This window comes from Salminus brasiliensis, chromosome 8, assembly GCF_030463535.1.
Source record: "Salminus brasiliensis chromosome 8, fSalBra1.hap2, whole genome shotgun sequence".
Taxonomy (NCBI): Eukaryota; Metazoa; Chordata; class Actinopteri; order Characiformes; family Bryconidae; genus Salminus; species Salminus brasiliensis.
The window spans coordinates 34347814-34367135 of record NC_132885.1 but is presented as its reverse complement, the minus strand read 5'-3'; the positions used below and the strand labels follow the sequence as shown (position 1 = coordinate 34367135).

Sequence of the window (19322 nt, the reverse complement as noted above, 5' to 3'; positions counted from 1 at the left end):
TCATTTTAGGTCCAAATACTGTGGTAAGACATTGTTCCAAAACTGAGTGTCCTGAGCGGCACGAGTTACTCTCTCAGCTTGAGGATTCTGCTTTTCTCCCTTGTATCTTTCTTTAACCGCCTGTTTGTTGTCTAGAGGTGCTGCTTTAGATTTTGCTTTAGATTCTTTCTTTTGAATCGCTTCCTCTTCTTCCTCTGCCTCTTCCTCCTCTTTTTCTTCTTCCTCTTCTTCATCCACATCCTCCTCTTCTTTTTCATCATCCTCTTCTTTCTCTTTTATTTCTTGTTCATCTTCCTCTTCTTCCTCTATTCCTTCACTCTCTTCTAGTTCTTCCACATTTTTTGTTTGATCTATTTTCTCCTCATATTCCATCTCCTCTTCATATTCCTCTTCTGCTTCTGCTTCTTTTGTGGTTCCATTACATTTTTCCTGTTCATTTCCTTCCTCCCACCTCTCGTCATCTTCATGGCCATCTTCTTTTTTTTCTTTACTGTTTTTACCTTCCTCTTGTTCTCCTTCTTCCTCCTCTTCATCCTCAGCATCATCACATTTTCTATCCCTTTCATCTTTTTTTAATTTATCATTCACTTCTTCAGCTTCTCCCTCACCTTCATCTCCACCTTCTTCTTCTTTCAGTTCATTTTCGTCTTCTCTTTCTCCTTCTTTTTCCTCCTCCTCACCTTCAGCTTCATCTTTATCCCTTTCATATTCCTTTAGCTCATCATTCTTTTCTTCTGATTCTTCCTCCCATTCTTCACCCACAGTTATATCACCTTCATCCTCACCTTCATTTCCACCTCCTCCTTTTTTAATTTCATTTTCTTCTTCTATTTCTTCTTCTTCTTCCTCCTCATCATCTTCATCCTCAATTTCATCATTCTTAACTAAATTGTCATTTTTGATGTCTTTTTCTTCCTTTTTAGTTTCGTTTTCTTCCTCCTTATCTCCTTCATCTTCTTCCTCCTCTTCACTCTCAGCTTTATCTTTGTCCCTTTCATCTTCTTTTAGTTCATCATTCTCTTCATCTGCTTCTACCTCCCATTCTTCCTGCGTTTCACCCTCAGCTTCATCACCTTCTCCCTCGCCTTCATCTATACCTTCTTCTTCTTCTTCTCTTTCTGCTCCTTCTTCCTCATCTTCACCCTCAATTTCATCATCCTTGCCTTCATTTTCACCTCTGCTGTCTTTTTCATCTGTTTTAGTTCCATCACTACCTTCTTCTCCCTCGTCTGTTTCTTCTTCCTCTTCTCCACTCTCTTCTTCCCCTTCTTTATCATGCTCTACTGCTCCATCTTCTTCTTTGCTTCTTTTAACATCCTGATCTGCTTTATCGTCTACTTCTTCCTTCTCCTCCTCACAGTTCTCCTCCTCTTCACTTCCTTCTGTGTCATCTTTACTCTTAGCAACCTTACTCTCACCCTCATTGTTGTTCTCCTCTTCCTCTATCTGATCTTCATCACCACTCTTTCCCTCAGTCACCTCCCATTCCTCTATCTCTCCTTCATTTTCACTTGCTTCCTCTGCTTCATCTTTATTCTGTTCTTCCTTTTCTTCCTCCTCTCCTGATGGCTCAGTTTGATAATCTTTCTTTTGTTTCCCAGCACATGATTCTTCACTATCACTCTCTTCAACTCCCTTCATTTTTTCTACAGCTTCACTCTTCTCCTCATGTTCATCCTCACTTTCCTCTACCTTAATCAGTCCTTCTTCTTGCTCTTCTACTTCATTCTCACTATCACTCATTTCAGCATCACTCTCCTTATCACCTTCACTCTCATTTGCTTCCTCATTCCCTGCCTCACTCTGCTCTTCATTTACTTCTGCTCCATACTCTGCATCTTCACTTTCCATCTCCTCAACACCCTCATCTCCACTCAGCCCTTCTCCATTCTTATCTTCACTTTGTCTCTTTTTTAAACCCTCTTTCTCACTCTCTAGATTTAAACCATAGTTTTCATTATAGTCAATCTTACCATCAATTTCTCCCTCACTACTGTCCACTGTATCTTCCTTCACCCTTTTCTTGCTGAATTCAGATACATTCTGGTTTTCCCCTGCCTTGTGGTTTTCATCTTCTTTCTCCCCCCCAACAAAATGTTCAGTATTTCCTTCAACCTCATTGTTTTTCTTTTCCTTGACATGTTTACATGTGTTTATGTCCTGAGGTAATGAGACTGAAGAAGATGAATCAACCCGTTTTGCAGTGCCACTGACTCGTGAGGGAGCTGATTGGGGTTCATTGCTGATGGCACGTTGTGCTGCTTCATTTAATAACGGCACAGAACTAGCCAAAGCCAGGGTTGACAGAACAGACCCTGCAGTCTTCAGAGTCAGCCTCTTTTCGGTTTGTTGGTTAATGTCCATTTGTCCATTATCTGTTATTAGTTTTGATTCCTTTACTGAGTGTTTAAGCGGTGCTTTGCAAACCAATTTCTTTTTGTGTAATGGTAAGTGGCTTTTATCTTTAAACTTGTCTGAATGAGTGATTGTTGGTGTGGACCCGTTAATTGAAGATGACTGGCATTTCGCTTGATTTTTATCTGTGATCATCAATTGATTATAATCAGTGAAAAGAATACCATTAGAAGAGCTGGTTGATTTAACATTTTGCATTTCTTTAATGTTAACCTCTTTTGTACTCTCTTTGTCTCTGGTCTCACATTTAATCCCTGGGTTCTTACCATCCTGCAATTTGCCTTTTGTTATTCCTTTGACCTTTGTTTTTTCTCCAATGTCTTCACCTTGTGTGGTGTGTAAGGATGCTGTAGATAACAGACTGTATGAAGGGCTTTTGGTAGTCAATATATTTGTCTCAGTGGGGTTTGGATTAACTGAAATTAGTTTCTTCTGCCTTCCCTCATTTTGGTGGATGTCCTTAATATGCTTTCTCTTTTTGCCTTTTATCATGCCTTTTCTTTTGTTTATTTGCATCTTATTTAGTCTCACTGGTATGGGCTTTTCTTTTTTATGATCAACAGGGGAATGATTAGGTCTGGCATCTAGAGCTTTAGTGATTAAGGAAGTGCCTCTTTGAATATTTGCTTCATGAGTTGATTGTTCTTTAAATGCAACTTCTTGAACTTTGCATAGATTGGATTTTAACTCATGTTCAACTTTCCCCAAAGGTACTTGTTGATCCTTCTTGTTTTGACTTTTGATTATCTCATTTTTTCTGTTCGTTTTAGAAGTATCTTCAACGTGTAACTGTAGAGGACAGGATCCTGCTTTAGACAGAAGGGTTACATCTGACCTTATGTCTGCCTGTCCTTTAGAGGGCAGCCTTGCCATCTTGTCATCTCTATGTGTGGGTTGCTGGCGAAACATGAAGAAATATTTTTGTCATGTATAAAATAATAGCACCTTTAAATGATCTTTAACTTTATTATAATACACATAGGTATTGATACAGTAAAGTAGAATTGGATAATTTTGCTGCATCTACAAAAAAGAGATAAATATGAAGGTTTTAGGTCTTTACACTTCCTAAATCATTTCAGTATTATTTGTATATTACAGTTTTGTTTGAAGGGGACTTACCTTGTTTGTAGGACTATTTCCCTGACTGTGCTCTGTGATCTGTGATCTGTGAATAGTCTTGTGCTCGACTAACTTGTCTAAATAATCAGAAACATAAAAATACATACTTGTCAGTAGTGTTTCCAGTTCACCTATACCTTAGGTGAGGTTTATTAACTTAACTTTATATACACATGAAGCATAAAATTAGAGTGTATACCTGAAAATGTTCTTGTAGGACTGTGAATGTGGCGAGTGCCATTATGAGGAGCTGAATCTGTGGATCCATCTTTGCCGGGCTGGTTGTTGGTTTGTATGCATGTTCTTGGGGTTGATGTAGGAGAAAGGATGTTTTGTGAGAGGAATCTTGCTGTGGAAGGAGTAAGAGTTTGAAAGCTTGTTCCAAACAGGAATCCTGTCTTTCTCACACAAACATTCACAGACACACACACAGAAACAAACATGGATTCACATACAGAATTCGTAGAATTCCGTGCACATAAGAGGGCTTAATAAATTAGGTCTTTAGTTGCAAAGGAAAATATGCCAGGCAGTGGAGCTCCATGGCCAGGACTGAGAACCACCAGTCTAAACAAATGTCTTATATAGCACGCGCACACACACACACACACACACACACACATATATGTGTGTGTATATATGGGTATTTCCCCATTGTCTAAAATACCAGTCTCTTAATCTGTCATTAAGTTCTCATTTTGGAGATAAGGTTTTGTTCCACCAGCAATGGTATATATAATGTAGTATTTGTAAAATAATAATATTCATTTTCTGGTGGCAAAAAAATAATTACATTATCCTGTCCTAACCCCCAACCACCATGTTGATGGTCTCCTGTATTTGCTTTTATATTGGCAACAAAAACATTAGAAAAAAGTCGGCCAACAGAAAAATCTAAATGGAGCGTTTAATGTGGATGGAAATGTAAACCTAGCAGAAAGCGGCAGCTGTTAATTAGTTTAAGCAAATGTAACCTACTGGCACCATGCCTAATGCCAGGTATGGGCAAGAGAGGTAAAGCCCCCAGCATGTGTTCTCTGGAATAATGATGTTCTATCCATACTTTCAGTGTCTGTCTTAATATCTTACATTTAATGATCATGTGTTTTTTTTTGGAAGATGCTAAAGCATGAAAAAGTAAGAGATATATATTATTTAAAACAGGACTAGAAAAGAACAAGAAGCATTAGAAAATTCAGAAACTAGATGAAAAGAATAAAAAATTAAACAATGAATTAAGATATACTAAAGAACCTTAACCAATTTAGACATACCCTTAATGATTTACCGACCTACGAAGCAGAAGATGCCACACAACATATGAAGACTGGAAAAAGAATTATTAAAGACCTGAGTGTACATCAAGTCATGGTTGTCTACAAATGGTAATAAAAATTGGAATCCTATTAAGAACACTCCAGGGACACTTCAAAAAGAAGTGTGAAAGTGCTCAAAAGTAAAAGAAGGGAAATGTACAGAAGACTTTACAAGCTGCACACACCTTTTCCATGCACCCACTACTAGAAAAATAAGAATGGTGTTAATGGAAAGACAGCATTAAGGGAATCTGATTGTGGCCTCTCTTCCCTTCAGTTTCTGGGGAAATGTTATATGGAAAGAGTCCTGACCTTAATCTATATGAGATGCTGTGGCATGCAGGGAAAATGGTCCTCCTTAACATATGAATTTTAGCAGCTACAGGAAACATTTGTTTGTTATTAAATTCAAGAGTGAAGGAACAAGCAGAACTGACTGTGTGTTATTAGTTTAGTTACTGTTTGTCTTTTAAAATTGTGACTTAGGTAATGATCACCACATTTTATCAGTAATCAATGTATTGAGGTAATTCCAAAGGGCTAATATAATTATTTTTGCAACTTTAATTAAATGAATTTGTATCTATTCTACTAACAGCTGACTAAGAAATTAAGGCTGACGATGAAAGACCTTCAAATAACGTAGTCAGAACCAATAATTTCAGAGTTATATAAAAAGGGGATATTTCTCACCAAACCGCTCAATAAGCTTGCTCTTGAAAACACTATGTACAATTTTAGCAAGAAAGATTCAGACAATATTGACTACATTAACCAAACCAGGTTACATTTTTATAGCAGTAAGACAAGCATTTAATAAATGTGATTGACTCTTAACATATACTAAGGGGAAGAGTCATCAGTGCTTCTTAGTCTCGATGCATAAAAACATTGGTACTTGGATGAAGTAGATTGGCTACATTGGAAATATGGGACTTCATGTGGACTTCATTCATTAGACTTGAGTTCTAAACAGTAATCCAGAGGCAAGAGGGAGGGACTAAGTAAGGGTGTGTATTTTCACTATTACTTTTCACAACTAGCATAGGATTCTTTTTTTTTTTTTTTTGATAAATAAGAAATTTAAGTTTTTACTTTGTGTAGATTTGTTTGCTTTACATCGCAGAGCCTCTGAAGTCCAGTTGTACTTTAACAGTGTCTGAAAGAATTTGGAACAGTTATCAGGATACAAGATAAATTGATCAATATCAGAAGTCATGAAGTTGACTGGAAATTCAGTTACATGGGGACATTTTATACAATTGGTCAAAACAATAATCCTGCCTAAACATATTACATTAAATTTGCACCCAATCTCTTACATAGCCTAGTTGTGGTTTACTCCACTGGGAAATATCTTTATTAGGCAAAATAGAAATAATTAGGATGTATGTACTACATCTTTTCAAGTCTTAGGGGGTAGTAGTTTAGGGGGTAAATTGAAGGATAATAATGGGTAACATTATTATCCTTCAATTTACCCCCTAAACTACTGAGTAAATGTATTTGCAAAAACAACAAAAATGAAAGGAAAAGGCAGCACAGTTGTCACCCACTGCTATTGTCACTAGGGGTGTAGGAAAACATTGAAGATTGTTTCATGATGTTTTGCAATACTGTAAAGAAATTTTAAGAATTGCAATATATTGTTTTTCTTGCAGTATTGCCAAAATTGCAATACATTGAATTGCAAAACATGGCCCTAATGTCCACATGGATAAAGAAAGAGGAGGGCACTTGCTAGCTTAGCACAAAGTACATGTCTAATTGGTTATCTTGCAACGCTATCATTATAAGTAAACTTGGTGGAAACAAGTATTTTGCCAAGAAATATGTAGGTACTTAATCAGTACACAAAAAAACAGTAGAGACTGTGGAGATACTATTATGACTTCCAGCAGCAAATATTCTCTTATCTTTATCTTTTCTCATCTTTATCTCCACTTGAATTTAAAGAAGCATTAAAGGTAAGGAAATCCCCATTGAATCCACATAGACCAGCTAGGACTGCTGTATGATTAGCTCACAGCTAAATGCAATCTTCTGTTGCTAAACGAATGTGCAATGTGCAGGTGTGTTTCTGTGTAGTATTTCAGTACTAATTGCTGACATAATTAAACCTTCAAAAATGTTCATTTTTGTTTCTTACATAATCTAAAAAGCCACCTACTATATTTTTACAATCTTTAAAAAACTTAAAAATGTAAAGATTTTTTCCTTTCCCTATTAAGTTCTCATTTTGGAGATAAGGTTTTGTTCCACCAGCAATGGTATAAATAATGTAGTAGACAGGGGATTTGTGAAATAATATCTATTTTTTGGTGGCAAAAAAATAATTACATTATAATGTCCTAACCCCCAACCACCATGTTGATGGTCTCCTGTATTTGCTTTTATATTGGCAACAAAAACATTAGAAAAAAGTCGGCCAACAGAAAAATCTGAACGGAGCGTTTAATGTGGATGGAAATGTAAACCTAGCAGAAAGCAGCAGCTCACATGCACAACTCTTTCTTTGAGTCAGATAAGTCTGTTAGCTCCCAAGTGATCATTCAGGATCACAAACGATATCTATCGACACAAAAATAATACATAATTACTTATTATAGTAAATGATCACAAACTAAAATGCATTATAAAAATATTATATGCTGTCCTCCCTGTATCAATCTTTCTTTTCAAAAGGTTGCACTTTGTGTTATGCCCAGAGACACAGAGATATTGTTTTTTCTGTGTTTTTAATTTCACTTAAAAGGTAATGTGATGTAATGTGATGGTATAAAAAATATACTTGATGTTTCACCTATATAGTTTGTCTCTGTTAATGCAAGCTTAACAGCAAGTAATGTGATGTGGTGTGTGGGAAATTCTTATGCTCAGTGCTCTTGCAAATTCTCAATATAACAACATAATTTCTCACCCGCTGTCTTCGCCTACAACGGGCTGAAAGGCTCCAGCGGTGAGAGGCAGGTAGTGAGATAGGAAGGATAACAGGCTGTGTGACAGGTGTGAATGTTGGCTCAGGGATATCTTCAAGTGGCTGTCCCAGCAACATGGAGGTATAACACCTGTCCAGGTATGAGTAAGTAACATCTTCATCCTCTAAACAGACCTCTGCACTTTCTTGGCACCGCAGACGTGCAAATACCAGCATGTGACTGGACCCACATGCAACCTATAATACATGAATATATATTCATGAGTACAAACAAACCAAATAGCTACAGACATTTTTTTTTGGTTCAAAACTTACAGCCATTACAGTGTAGTTGAAAAAGCGTTGGCACACAGTTGGAGTGAACTGATTGGTGAAGTTCTCATCTCCAAGGCCTAACTTTCCATGATGACCATTTCCAAATGTATAGAGGAGACCACCATCTGAATTAAAATACAAAACAATTACTTATTTTTTATCTATATCTCTATCTTTATCTATAAATATGTGTTACTATTGGTTCTATTTTGTGCAATTAAGTTGTATAGATTTTCTCCTGTTTTATTGGTGACATTTATTTATTTATTGCTCAATAAAAGACATGAACAATAAAACTTTTCATTTGTACAAGTTTAGTTATTCAAGTTAAGCTAGATCACAGTCACTTGCTGAGTTAAACCTACTGCTATATGTCAGTTTATTCTTATGCACTGTTATTACTTAATGCACTCATTGCACTGTTTACCTGTCTACCTGACCTGCTGCTGTTATTACTGTTTCATTCTCCTGTCACTGTGGCTCCTAGTAATAATGTATTATCTATAGTCATACTACTGCGTATCTCTGTACTGCTGCTCTTGTACGTGCTTTTTAAATCCACATTGACCCTGCATACTTTTATTTATTGTTTGTTGTTACTAGCTCTTCTGTAACATTTGTTGTGTCTATTTTAATAATGTTTGTCTGTTCCCGTGTGCAATATATACAGTACTGTGACACTACAAAATCCTTTTGGGATCAGTGCTATCTTATATTATCTTATACCTTATATTATTTTACAACAGCCTATGGAATAGCAACGCACTGTAAGCATATATATATATATATATATATATATATATATATATATAAAATCATAGTTCATTTCTTAATGAGGTTAGGAGCAGCCCAGTTTTGAGATAGACAAATCTTATCACAGGACTAAGTAGCACTTGTTAATACTAAATGTCAGCAGTGTTGTGCGTAAGTTGATTATAAATGTTTAGATATGTGTTGTACACATATGCATCAGTGTGCAATATGTGAAATGTCTTCCAAAGGATGAATGAATTGAAAATGTGATACACTGCAAACAAAACACTCTGGGTGGGGTGCTGGGGTGGTATCTTTCCTTTTTTTGGAATAGTAAAACCTTGAATATCAGATTTAAGTGAAATTTCTGTGCCCCAACCCATGCATGATTATGCATCTTATTCTTGTGCTTGTACATCATGAAAATAGGGTTCCTACTCTTTAGCTTCTTGATAGAGACTTTTACATCCAGCTATATCAGTTGATATGTGTGTATGTGTAGCTTGCCTGTAATAAGGGCAGTGTGGTTTTCTCCACAGGTAACATGAGAGACCCTCCCTTTTCGGAAGTGACCCACAGCGGCTGGTAAATCTGCCTGAAACACAAATGTCCCCAAACCCAACTGCCCAAATTCCCCATGACCAAATGAGTACAACTCATTCTCTAGAAGACACAGAGAGAGAGATAAATAGAAACTAATTCACGTTATTGTGTTAATGTTTGTGTATGTACAGTTTGTTAAGGCCTCACCTGTTAAGGCTAGAGTATGTGTGCCTCCACATGCTACCTGCAAAACCCCTTTCAAAGTGCCCACCCGCTGTGGCTGTCTGTGATTGGCCAGCTGATCAGCAGAAAGGCCAAGCCTACCATCTGCACACTTACCAAATGTAAACACATCTCCGATGTCTGCAACACACCCAAACACAAACATCAGCAAAAGCATTATTTAATAGAAAATACAAAAACAATTCTATTTTTTTAACTATGTGCTGTGGTTTGAGATAAACCAGTGGTGGATTTAGGTCTGAGCAACATGGGCTGCCACCCAGGGCAGCAACTTGCCACAAAATAATTCCTAGTAATAAATAATAAAATAATATACAAAAAAAATCACATCTCAGTGTTCAACAGAAAAGAGAAAGTCTCCAAAGCTCTGACAGTTGTTTACGCCCTTCTCTGAAGCATAAAGTGTTACAGAAAAACAGCCCTGACTCAGCTGACCTTGTGATGATAATTACTCATTAAAAACATCCATTTAACTCAAATGAACTCAAATTATCAAAAATTAGTAATGTTTAACAAAACTACTACAAGTACATTCTTTTGAACTAAATACAGCTCAGCGGTTAGAGCTCCGGGCTATTGATGGCAGGGTTGTGGGTTCAATGCCTGGGCTTGGCAAGCTGCCACTGTTGGGCCCTTGAACAAGGTCCTTTACACTCTCTGCTTTTTAGAACCACCATTGAGCCAAGTAAAAAAAATGATGTCAACATTTGGGGTAAAGGAAAAGATTGTGTAAATCAGATTTTTTCCCCCTCTTGTACTTCTTTAAGAGACACAAGATGTGTTCTCCTGGTTGAGGCAACACGTGATGTGATTGAAGATCTTACCAGTGATTAGAGCAGAATGGCTGTAGCCACATGAGATGCCTGCAATGGGATGATCTACTTTTAGCTCTTGTGGAAACAACACATGGTTTTCTGAACCCAGGCCAAGCTGACCATCAGAGTTATCACCCCACATAAAAAGCCTTCCATCCACTAAAAAACACACAAAAAGTTATCATATAAAATCTGTTTGTAATAAACCAATCAAACAATTTAAGTAGCTCAACACAAATAATATAACAAGTGTTGTGAATTCAACACAAACTGCCACAAACTGCCACAAACTGCCACTTACTACTGCAGTTTCAGAATTGTTTAACCCCTTAATGACAAGCGTCTTTAGTACTTAGTAGAGTACCATTTTGCTGTTATGACCTGCTGCAAACATGATGCATGATGCCAGACACCAGCTTCTGACAGCGTTCCTGAGGAATTCCTTTTGGGCAGTTGCTTCTTTTTACGCATATTCATGGGTTTACATGCTGCATCTTCCTTCTTCAAATCCCACCAAATAGTTTCCATGGAGTTTAAGTCAGGCAACTGTGAGGGCCACTCCAGAATCTTCTAGGACTTCTTCTGAAACCATATAAATAAGCCACCATATAAGTAAGCACCACAGAAAAGGGATTCTTTTCTGTAGAGCAATGAAACAAAACCTTTCAGGCCTATGGATCATCAGTATGTGTGCAGGAGGAAGAATTAAGCATATGAACACCCTGTTTACAGTGAGGAAAGGCAGAATTCCTCTGGTGATGCTCTGAAGATAATTTGCTTCCTCTGTCACTAGAAACCTGCATGGACATTATTAGACCTTCAGAACAATTATCATCTGAAGCAAACTTCAAAGTCCAATGAGGCTTGGTTTTGGAAAAAGTCTTGGAAGATTTCACAATAGCCTGACTTGAACCCCATAGAAAATCTTTGGTGGGATTTAAAGAAGGTAGTTGAAGCATGAAAACCAATGAAAATTACCTACCTAAATTAACTAGATGTTATTGCCTATTCTTCACATTTGCAGCAGGTCATAACTGCAAACGAGTACTCTACTAAGCTCTACAGACACTCTTCATAAAGGGGTTGAATAATTTTGAAACTGAGTAGTCATTTTGTGTCATGCCATTTTGTTGTTGGCTTACAAGAAAACCTGTGTTGAGTTGTTATTGGCTTGATTGGTTTATTACAAACAGTTAAATGGTCACAAATTTTGCTTATAAATCTAATTTACAACAGGGCTTGAATAATTTCAACTGTACATACAATGTTACCTGTCAGTGCAGCTGAAGTGTTGCAGCCAGCAGAGAGCAGTCTAATTGGACCATGATCATAGAATGGGTGGAGCTGCTGAAATGAAGTTCTGTCATCACAGTGGCCTAAACCAAGCTGGCCCTCACTGTTTCCTCCAGCTGCATATATGTCCCCCTGTGCTGTGAACACCCACACATATCGTCTCACGTTCAGCTACTCATTTGTCTTTTAATAGTTTATTGTATTGTCTTTATTAGTAGTCTTTTAGTTCTATATTGAGGTACTTACAGGTGCTTACAAGTGTATGATTGTTCCCACATGCAGTAAACTGAATTCTCTCATTTTTCAAGGCTGTAATAAATATAATGAATAGAAATACCACTTTTGCTTGAAACAGATTTCATTCATAAAAAATGTTCATTTATTTGAGCGTCTCTAACCTTTCACACAGACTGGTTTAGTTATAGGGCCTTTTGACTCCAAACCAAGTTGACCACTGTTGTTATTGCCAAACACAAACAGACGCCCCTGCTCTACAGTGCGTGAGAAAAAAAGAACAAGTTATTAGTCACTTTTTATAAATATGCATTGTGTTTGTGTTCCATTCATTTATTAAATTGCTATTATTACCTGTTACAAAAGCTGAATGTGAATGCCCACATGAGATGTGTACAGGTTTGTCGTTCTTCAACCAGAATTTACTGGGCACACTGTCAGCAATCTTACTTTTCCCAAAGGTAAATACTGCTCCAGAATCTTGTAGTTACCAATGATAAGATTAGGGAAACATAACCAATATGAAGTTATCTTGGTATCAGACGTTTGATGTTCACCATTCGTCTTCTTTAAACTTCAAGAGATTGTTAATGGTTAGACATATTTGGTTTAAATAGTGTTATGTGTGTGTGTGTGTGTGTGTGTGTGTGTGTGTGTGTGTACAAGAGAAAACATTCCTAAAATAGTTGTGTAATGCTTAATTAGGGAACAGTCTTCAAAAGATCTCATTCCAAGATAGAGTTTTGTGAATGTATGCAATACCCTTTTACACATTTTTATTTATTTGAAATGTGATACTGTTTAACTGCTTGCCATCACTACAACAACAACAACAGTAAAAATGGTGTAAATGGCGTAACAAAGTGGTTACTAAGGACACACAAACTTGATATTTTGGATGCAATGTCATACCTGCTGAAAATTGATATTCAGTAGCATTTTCAGTGGCATTCAGTAGCAGTTGCATTCCGTAGATATTCAGTAGCATTTTCAGTGGCATTCAGTAGCAGTAGCATTCCGTAGATGTTCAGTAGCATTTCAGTGACATAACAACACTAACATTGGCACAATACAACACTAACATCAATGGTGCAACTATGTAGCACTAATGACCTACCTACTTTATGGGTGCCCTTTTGTAAAATACCAAAAATGCCAGTCTCTAACCTCAGTTTGCCAGTCACTAACCCTGTCAATCAATTAAATCTTTAATAATTATCAAACTGCTTCATTCAAATTTGTGTTGTATGCAATGTGGTTCAAATTCTTTTTAAAATTAAAATGAATACAGTACAACATAAATCAAATATCCATTATTCAGAAATAAGAATGTGCATTATCTTACATATAGCTGCTCCCTTTACACAGCAAATTTGCCAGTGTTAAATCAACACTAAAATAACTACAAGTTTACACACACACACACACACACACACGATTAACGTGGAGAAACGTCACGCCCGTCTGTATTCTTCGTGAAACTCAGAAACACACAATATACTGTACTGTACTATACACAGACTGTAACTTACCAGGTAGCTCTTTATCTGTTTCTCTTGTCATTCTGTCTTGGCAATATCAGTTATACTGAAATGCCGGACTGATGAGCTCCAGCTGAACTATCGCTCCTACATCCAGAAGATCTCGTCACTCTCATAGCGTATCAAAGCTCATAGCCACTGAGGCGACCGTAACTGCACTGCGCTCTAGCAAGCGGATTAAAGTTTAAGACAAAAATAGGCTATTGGAGATTACTAACCAAATGTCCTAGTCTATCCGCGTCAAAGACCCGACAAAAATATCTAAAGAAAGGATTGTCAGTGAAATTTACATGCGATTCTTAGCCAAAGACAGCACCTAAAAGACACACAAGAGTACACTCAAAACACTAAAGAATACTGGTCAAAAACAAAACCAGCTGAAGCCCAGCAAACACACAGCGTTTTCACGACGTTGTCAAAAGATTTTGCGGTTTACGTTTTCTGGAAAAAGGTTGTCACAACGTTGTCACCACCCCATCATTAAGTAACATAGCCTCTTGGTCATAAGACTACATCTGACAGTACGTTTAACAACTATCCAAAAATTTAAACCATGTTCCATTTTCTGATAACAGAACACATTATACAGGCCTAATTTCAGTATGTGCACTGAATGTTATCAGGGATCAACTAAAAACTATGAAACTGAAAATCTTTTTATAAAATAAGTAAAGTAAAATAGTAATCATATTAATCATAATTTATTATTATAAGTATTACTAATCTAGATCACCCACCCAGTATAATACATATTACAACTTAGTGGTCATAGTGGTCACATACATTTAAATTACAATTAAATTACTATTTAGTGGATGCGAATATTAAAGATACTCTTTTTTTAAATAAGATACTTAAAAAAAATAAACCTTTTAAAAGATTTTGAAATATACCACCAAAGAGATCACCGACCAAAGTAATGTAACGAAGAAGGGCTGATTTTTTTGCATGCATAAACAGACCCGCCTCTGGCTGATGACATACCACGCGGTGAGCAAGGGGATCCAGTTTAGAGTTTGGATTTTACCAGCCCTTGGATTTCAGCGTAGATTCACCAGTACAATGTTTATTTTAAGAAATACATTCATCCACAGTCTTAAAACTGTCCAGTATAACCAGGTGAAAAATTTCAGGTAAGTTTTAGGTAATGGCAAAACTTGTCTGGTTCGCTTTGAATGGAGCTGCTACTAGTGTAAAATCTCTAGTGTTACCTAGCTAGCAAGAATAGCAAAAAGCTAGCTGTTTAAGCGCAATGCCTGACTGAATCGTACGGACAGGTTTATGGCGAACTAACAGTGTAACTCGTTTTCATCTCACTAGGGTGGGGAAAGGCTGTTTAGAGTCTGTTCAGTTGAAGGGGCGCAGTTTTCTAACGTTGAAAGATTTCAACCCAGACGAGATCAAACACATCCTGTGGGTGTCTGCGGACTTGAAACACAGAATCAAGCTTCAGGGACAAGTACCAGCTTAATGTTATTACAAACTGCAATTACCTATTATTTTGTCTGTGTGGTCTGCCAGTGACTGACTAAGAAGAGTACTGCATTAAATGTGACCCTTTTATTGTTATCTTTTTATATGTTTTAGTATCTTCCTCTCCTACAAGGCAAATCTATTGCCATGATATTTGAAAAGAGAAGCACTAGGACCCGCATGTCCACTGAAACAGGTGCGAATAAGTTTGTGAGAGGAAGTGCATGCACATGTGCGCATGTTGGGCATGAACAAGGGAATTGGGGCCAGGCATCATGGTCACTGAACAGAATGAATGTGGAATAAACTGATGCAGAGCATATACAAATGCCACATAGACAGTCCCTCCTTTCTTTCTCTCTCTGTGTTAGGGTTCTCTTTGTTGGGAGGCCATCCATGTTTTCTTACCCCTCAGGACATTCACCTTGGAGTCAATGAGAGCACAACAGACACAGCCAGGTCTGTACATAAACTCATACATATATTCATACCTTGTCTGTGCAAAGAGGTTATACACAATGCAGTAGAAAATGGGTTTGTGTGCATGTTGCAGAGTGCTCTCTGGCCTGGCCGATATTGTGTTAGCCCGGGTGTACTCTCACTCTACTTTGGAGCAGCTGGATAAGGAAGCTTCAGTACCTATCATCAATGGCCTGTCTGATCTTTACCACCCCATACAGATACTGGCTGACCTACTCACACTACAGGTTCAGTCAAACACACATACACACACACAAAGTACACACATGTATGTTTGTATGGCCTACTGGTCTTTCTCTCTTTCTTCTCTTAGGAGCACTATGGCTCTTTGAAGGGCCTCACAGTAGCTTGGATAGGTGATGGCAACAATGTGCTCCACTCCCTCATGATGTCATTGGCCAAACTGGGTGTCAGTCTTAGAATAGCCACGCCAAAGGTCTGCAACAACTTTTGTGAAATACGTTTTTTTGTTTTTTTCTAAATAAAAATGCAAGCCCAGTACATGTGAGGTCTGTGTGCACTTACATACGGTTATGGTTGGACATTTACATACATTCACTTTGGATGTAAATGTCATGACAATATTGGGCTTAGTTTTAATTATTTGTTTTGAACTATTTCTGTTTACTGACATATATCCTTAACAGAAGAAAAGCTTTTTTGGTGCACAATTTAGATTTTTTTTTTCTGTGAAATCAAAGTTAAAATTATACATACTCAAGTTATTTATGCAGTGATGCTAAAAATTTAAACCTGTCAAAACCAAAGCTGCGTCCAAAACGATGCCTTATTCACTGTCCACTACATGTGAAAATCCACATCACTATATAAAGCACTATTATAAAGAATGGAATTTGACAAGGAAGTGAATGATTTTGGACACATTGTTATTTGAGTAAGATCATTGCTGTGTAACAGTGCATCACATAAAGGATTGCCAGACTACTACAGTGCATGTCCATGAGTGTATGAAAAAAAAAAAAAGACAAGCCAATAATTGAAGCTGAACTTGGACCTTTGTTCTCTATTTCTCAGGGTTATGAACCAAATGCTACAGTTACTCAAGAGGCCCAGTGTCTCTTCAAGCAGGTCTGATTCTTAACTATTTCTTAAAAGATGACCCCAGTGGTCTTTATTGTACAATATTATTTACCATTTGAAAATAAGTTTTCAAATAGTAATCTATTATCACACAATTGTATGGTCTGAATCTGAGTCTTTGTGGGAAGTTTGGTACAGAGCTGCAGTTGTTCTCTGAGCCAATGGAGGCAGCACAAGGCAGTAATGTCCTGGTGACAGACACTTGGATCAGCATGGGCCAGGAGGAGGAAAAGAAAAAAAGAATTAAAGATTTCCAAGGCTACCAGATCACTATGCAGGTAGAGAAGTCTACTATTACATCTCTTCAGTTCTGTTTTGTTGACCAGTACATTTCATAAGTATGAGGACTGCACTTACAGACTGACTAATGTTGAACCGGTTTAGACAGGCTACTATACCATATTTTCCCCTCTGAATGCACCATTAATCAGTTACAATGAAAAGAAATACTGGAGAGAGCTGTGTTTTACTGAACAGGTACAGAAGCAAACATCGTACTCTCTGTCTGTCTATGACACATTTGGTACATTTGTTAAGGGTCTTTTTCAATTTGTTTGAAAGACAGTTCCACAAAGATTGTTTTTCATGTTGATTCTCAGTTCTAGTTTTTTTAATAGTGCACAGATCAGCCATAACATTAACACCTCTAATGGGTGAAGTGGAAAACAATATATTCATTAACAATGGCACCTGTCAAGTGATGCCTTGATTTTGACAAGAGTCAAATGATGATGGCTAGACAAGTGGGTTAGAGCATCTCCAAAACATCAGCTCTTGTGGGGTATACCCTGTATACAAGTGGTCAGTACCTACCAAAGGTGTTCCAGGAAAACACAATCTGTGAACCAGCAACAGATTCAAGGGCACAGGAAGCTCATTGATATGATCCATGGAAGCCCCACCTCACAACTTACAGGACTTAAAGGATCTGCTTCTATTGTCTTGGTGAAGATCTGTTGTGGTGGCCTGAGGGGGACCTACTCAATATTAGGCAGGTGGTGTTAATGGTTTGGCTAATCATAATGGATCAAATGGTAAAATTTATCTATTCAGCTTAACTGGAATTATAAAACTACTTAATTGACATTACCTTACAAAATATATGATTGGTTTTCAGACAGGAAGTGTGGCTGCTCCAGATTGGACTTTCCTGCACTGTCTCCCAAGGAAATCGGAGGAAGTTAATGATGAGGTTTTCTACTCCACACGCTCCCTGGTGTTCACAGAGGCTGAGAACCGTAAATGGACTATTATGGTAATGGGGATGTATGTGAGGGGTTTAGAGAGAGAGAGTGTGTGTGTGTGCATGTGTGTACAAGCATATTTTTTGCATCACCGTCTAATTCTCATTTTCTTTTATAGGGGCTGATGGTGTGTATGTTGACTGATTACAGTCCTCAAATCCCCAAATTAAACCTGTAAACCTGTGACATTTCTGAACATAACTTTCCTTACAAATATGCAAGTAACATCACCCTGATCAAAGTCTGGAATCATTACAAAATTCAGAATGCAGTCATTGCAGAATACAGAAAACCATGTTAAACTAAACCACTATAATTTGTTAAAGAAAATAAACTGTTGCATGTTTACTATTTGTTTTAAATGAATGAAATGTATAATGTTATTCAGCACTCTTACAAATAAAGGTGCCGCAAAGGGTTCTTTGAGCGATGCCATAAAAGAACCACTCGGTTCCCAAACCTGGTCCTGGATGATACCCTGCCCTGCATTTTAGTGTTTTCTACCTAATCAGTTTTCTACCTAATTAACAAGCCCTTTTGTTGTTTTGGAGTCCTTTTGGTGGTGTGTTACAGCAAGAATTACAGCAAGATTTTAAAAAGTGCTTGTTTTTAAGGTTCTAATATATACAGAGTACAGGGGTAATTCCTGAGATTATTAAATTAAGAAAAATCCCAAGTCAAGTCATACCGCAGGCAGGTTTTTTTTTTAAATAATATTATATTATAATAATATAAACCCGTGTGGACCCCAAGTAGAGCCATCAGCAGTCCAAGAAAGAAAGATCTGTGGTGGGTTGATTGTACTTCCTTTTCACATTACTTTTAGTGTGATGCTGGTTAGCACAGGCGTCTGTTAGCTGTTGTACCAGAGCTGGGAAGCTGTGCTTTCCTTCTGAGCGTGCTGGCTACCTAGCGATGCTGCATCATGCTGCATCCTACCCTCCCTGTGTTGGGGGCATTGCTAGTCATACACATAAAGGGGGTTGGGTAATTTGCCTTCACAAATATGTAGAAAATGGGGTAATATTAGAAAGTTTTGAAAAAAAATAAACCCTAAAGTCCTTTCAGGGGGTCTGTATATACAGCATTACTCAACCTATTTTAGCACTTTTTACCATAACATTTAAGGCTGAAAATCCAAAAATAAAATGTTTGGAAAAATGTACATTTCATGAATGTATTTATAATAACACATTGCTTCTATGAATGACAAATAAATCTAAAGCACTTCTTAATTCCCTCTTTCACCTGCAGGGGGTGTTACATGAATAGTGGGTGGAAAGCTATGCATGTGTAATCTATTCAAAAAATCATCAGTAAACATTATCTGTTTAAAATTCATTTAAAAGTATGTGATCTAATAATACTTGGTCTGTGGCTGAGAGGAGTCATTCTGTCATAATGTTATGTGTTAATATGTTCTTGTTATTTAAATACAGTCTTACAAGTAACTGCATTATTCCTCAAAAGTATAATTGAATTTCTGAAATGTTTGA

General features: G+C 37.2%; 2 protein-coding genes across 2 annotated transcripts; one reads left to right on the top strand and one right to left on the bottom strand.

Moving 5' to 3' along the window:
* rpgra (retinitis pigmentosa GTPase regulator a) lies at positions 1-12977 on the bottom strand. Its single transcript, XM_072686734.1, has 13 exons — positions 12900-12977; positions 12342-12467; positions 12152-12244; positions 12000-12062; positions 11732-11890; positions 10470-10619; positions 9610-9765; positions 9367-9522; positions 8107-8231; positions 7774-8028; positions 3737-3886; positions 3251-3312; positions 1-2914 (listed from the first exon to the last, which is right to left on the bottom strand). Exons 1-13 carry the CDS (start codon positions 12973-12975, stop codon positions 1-3), a joined length of 4485 nt encoding a protein of 1494 aa, XP_072542835.1. The 5' UTR covers positions 12976-12977.
* Positions 12978-14503: 1526 nt separating this feature from the next.
* otc (ornithine transcarbamylase) lies at positions 14504-18174 on the top strand. Its single transcript, XM_072685235.1, has 10 exons — positions 14504-14661; positions 14849-14987; positions 15116-15197; positions 15373-15460; positions 15555-15708; positions 15795-15917; positions 16517-16570; positions 16711-16860; positions 17700-17837; positions 17945-18174. Exons 1-10 carry the CDS (start codon positions 14504-14506, stop codon positions 18002-18004), a joined length of 1146 nt encoding a protein of 381 aa, XP_072541336.1. The 3' UTR covers positions 18005-18174.
* The last annotated feature ends 1148 nt before the right edge of the window (positions 18175-19322 follow it).

Coding starts and splice junctions, on each gene's coding strand:
- rpgra (XM_072686734.1), bottom strand. CDS start 12,975: ATGCTACTGAATATCTACGGAATGCAACTGCTACTGAATGCCACTGAA. Junction 3,887..7,773: donor GTTGTAGGCGAAGACAGCGG/GTGAGAAATTAT, acceptor CTCCTTCCACAG/CAAGATTCCTCTCACAAAAC. Junction 2,915..3,250: donor AAAGGACAGGCAGACATAAG/GTCAGATGTAAC, acceptor AATAAACAAAAG/AAAAGGCATGATAAAAGGCA.
- otc (XM_072685235.1), top strand. CDS start 14,504: ATGACATACCACGCGGTGAGCAAGGGGATCCAGTTTAGAGTTTGGATT. Junction 14,988..15,115: donor GAATCAAGCTTCAGGGACAA/GTACCAGCTTAA, acceptor TATATGTTTTAG/TATCTTCCTCTCCTACAAGG. Junction 15,198..15,372: donor CCGCATGTCCACTGAAACAG/GTGCGAATAAGT, acceptor TCTCTGTGTTAG/GGTTCTCTTTGTTGGGAGGC.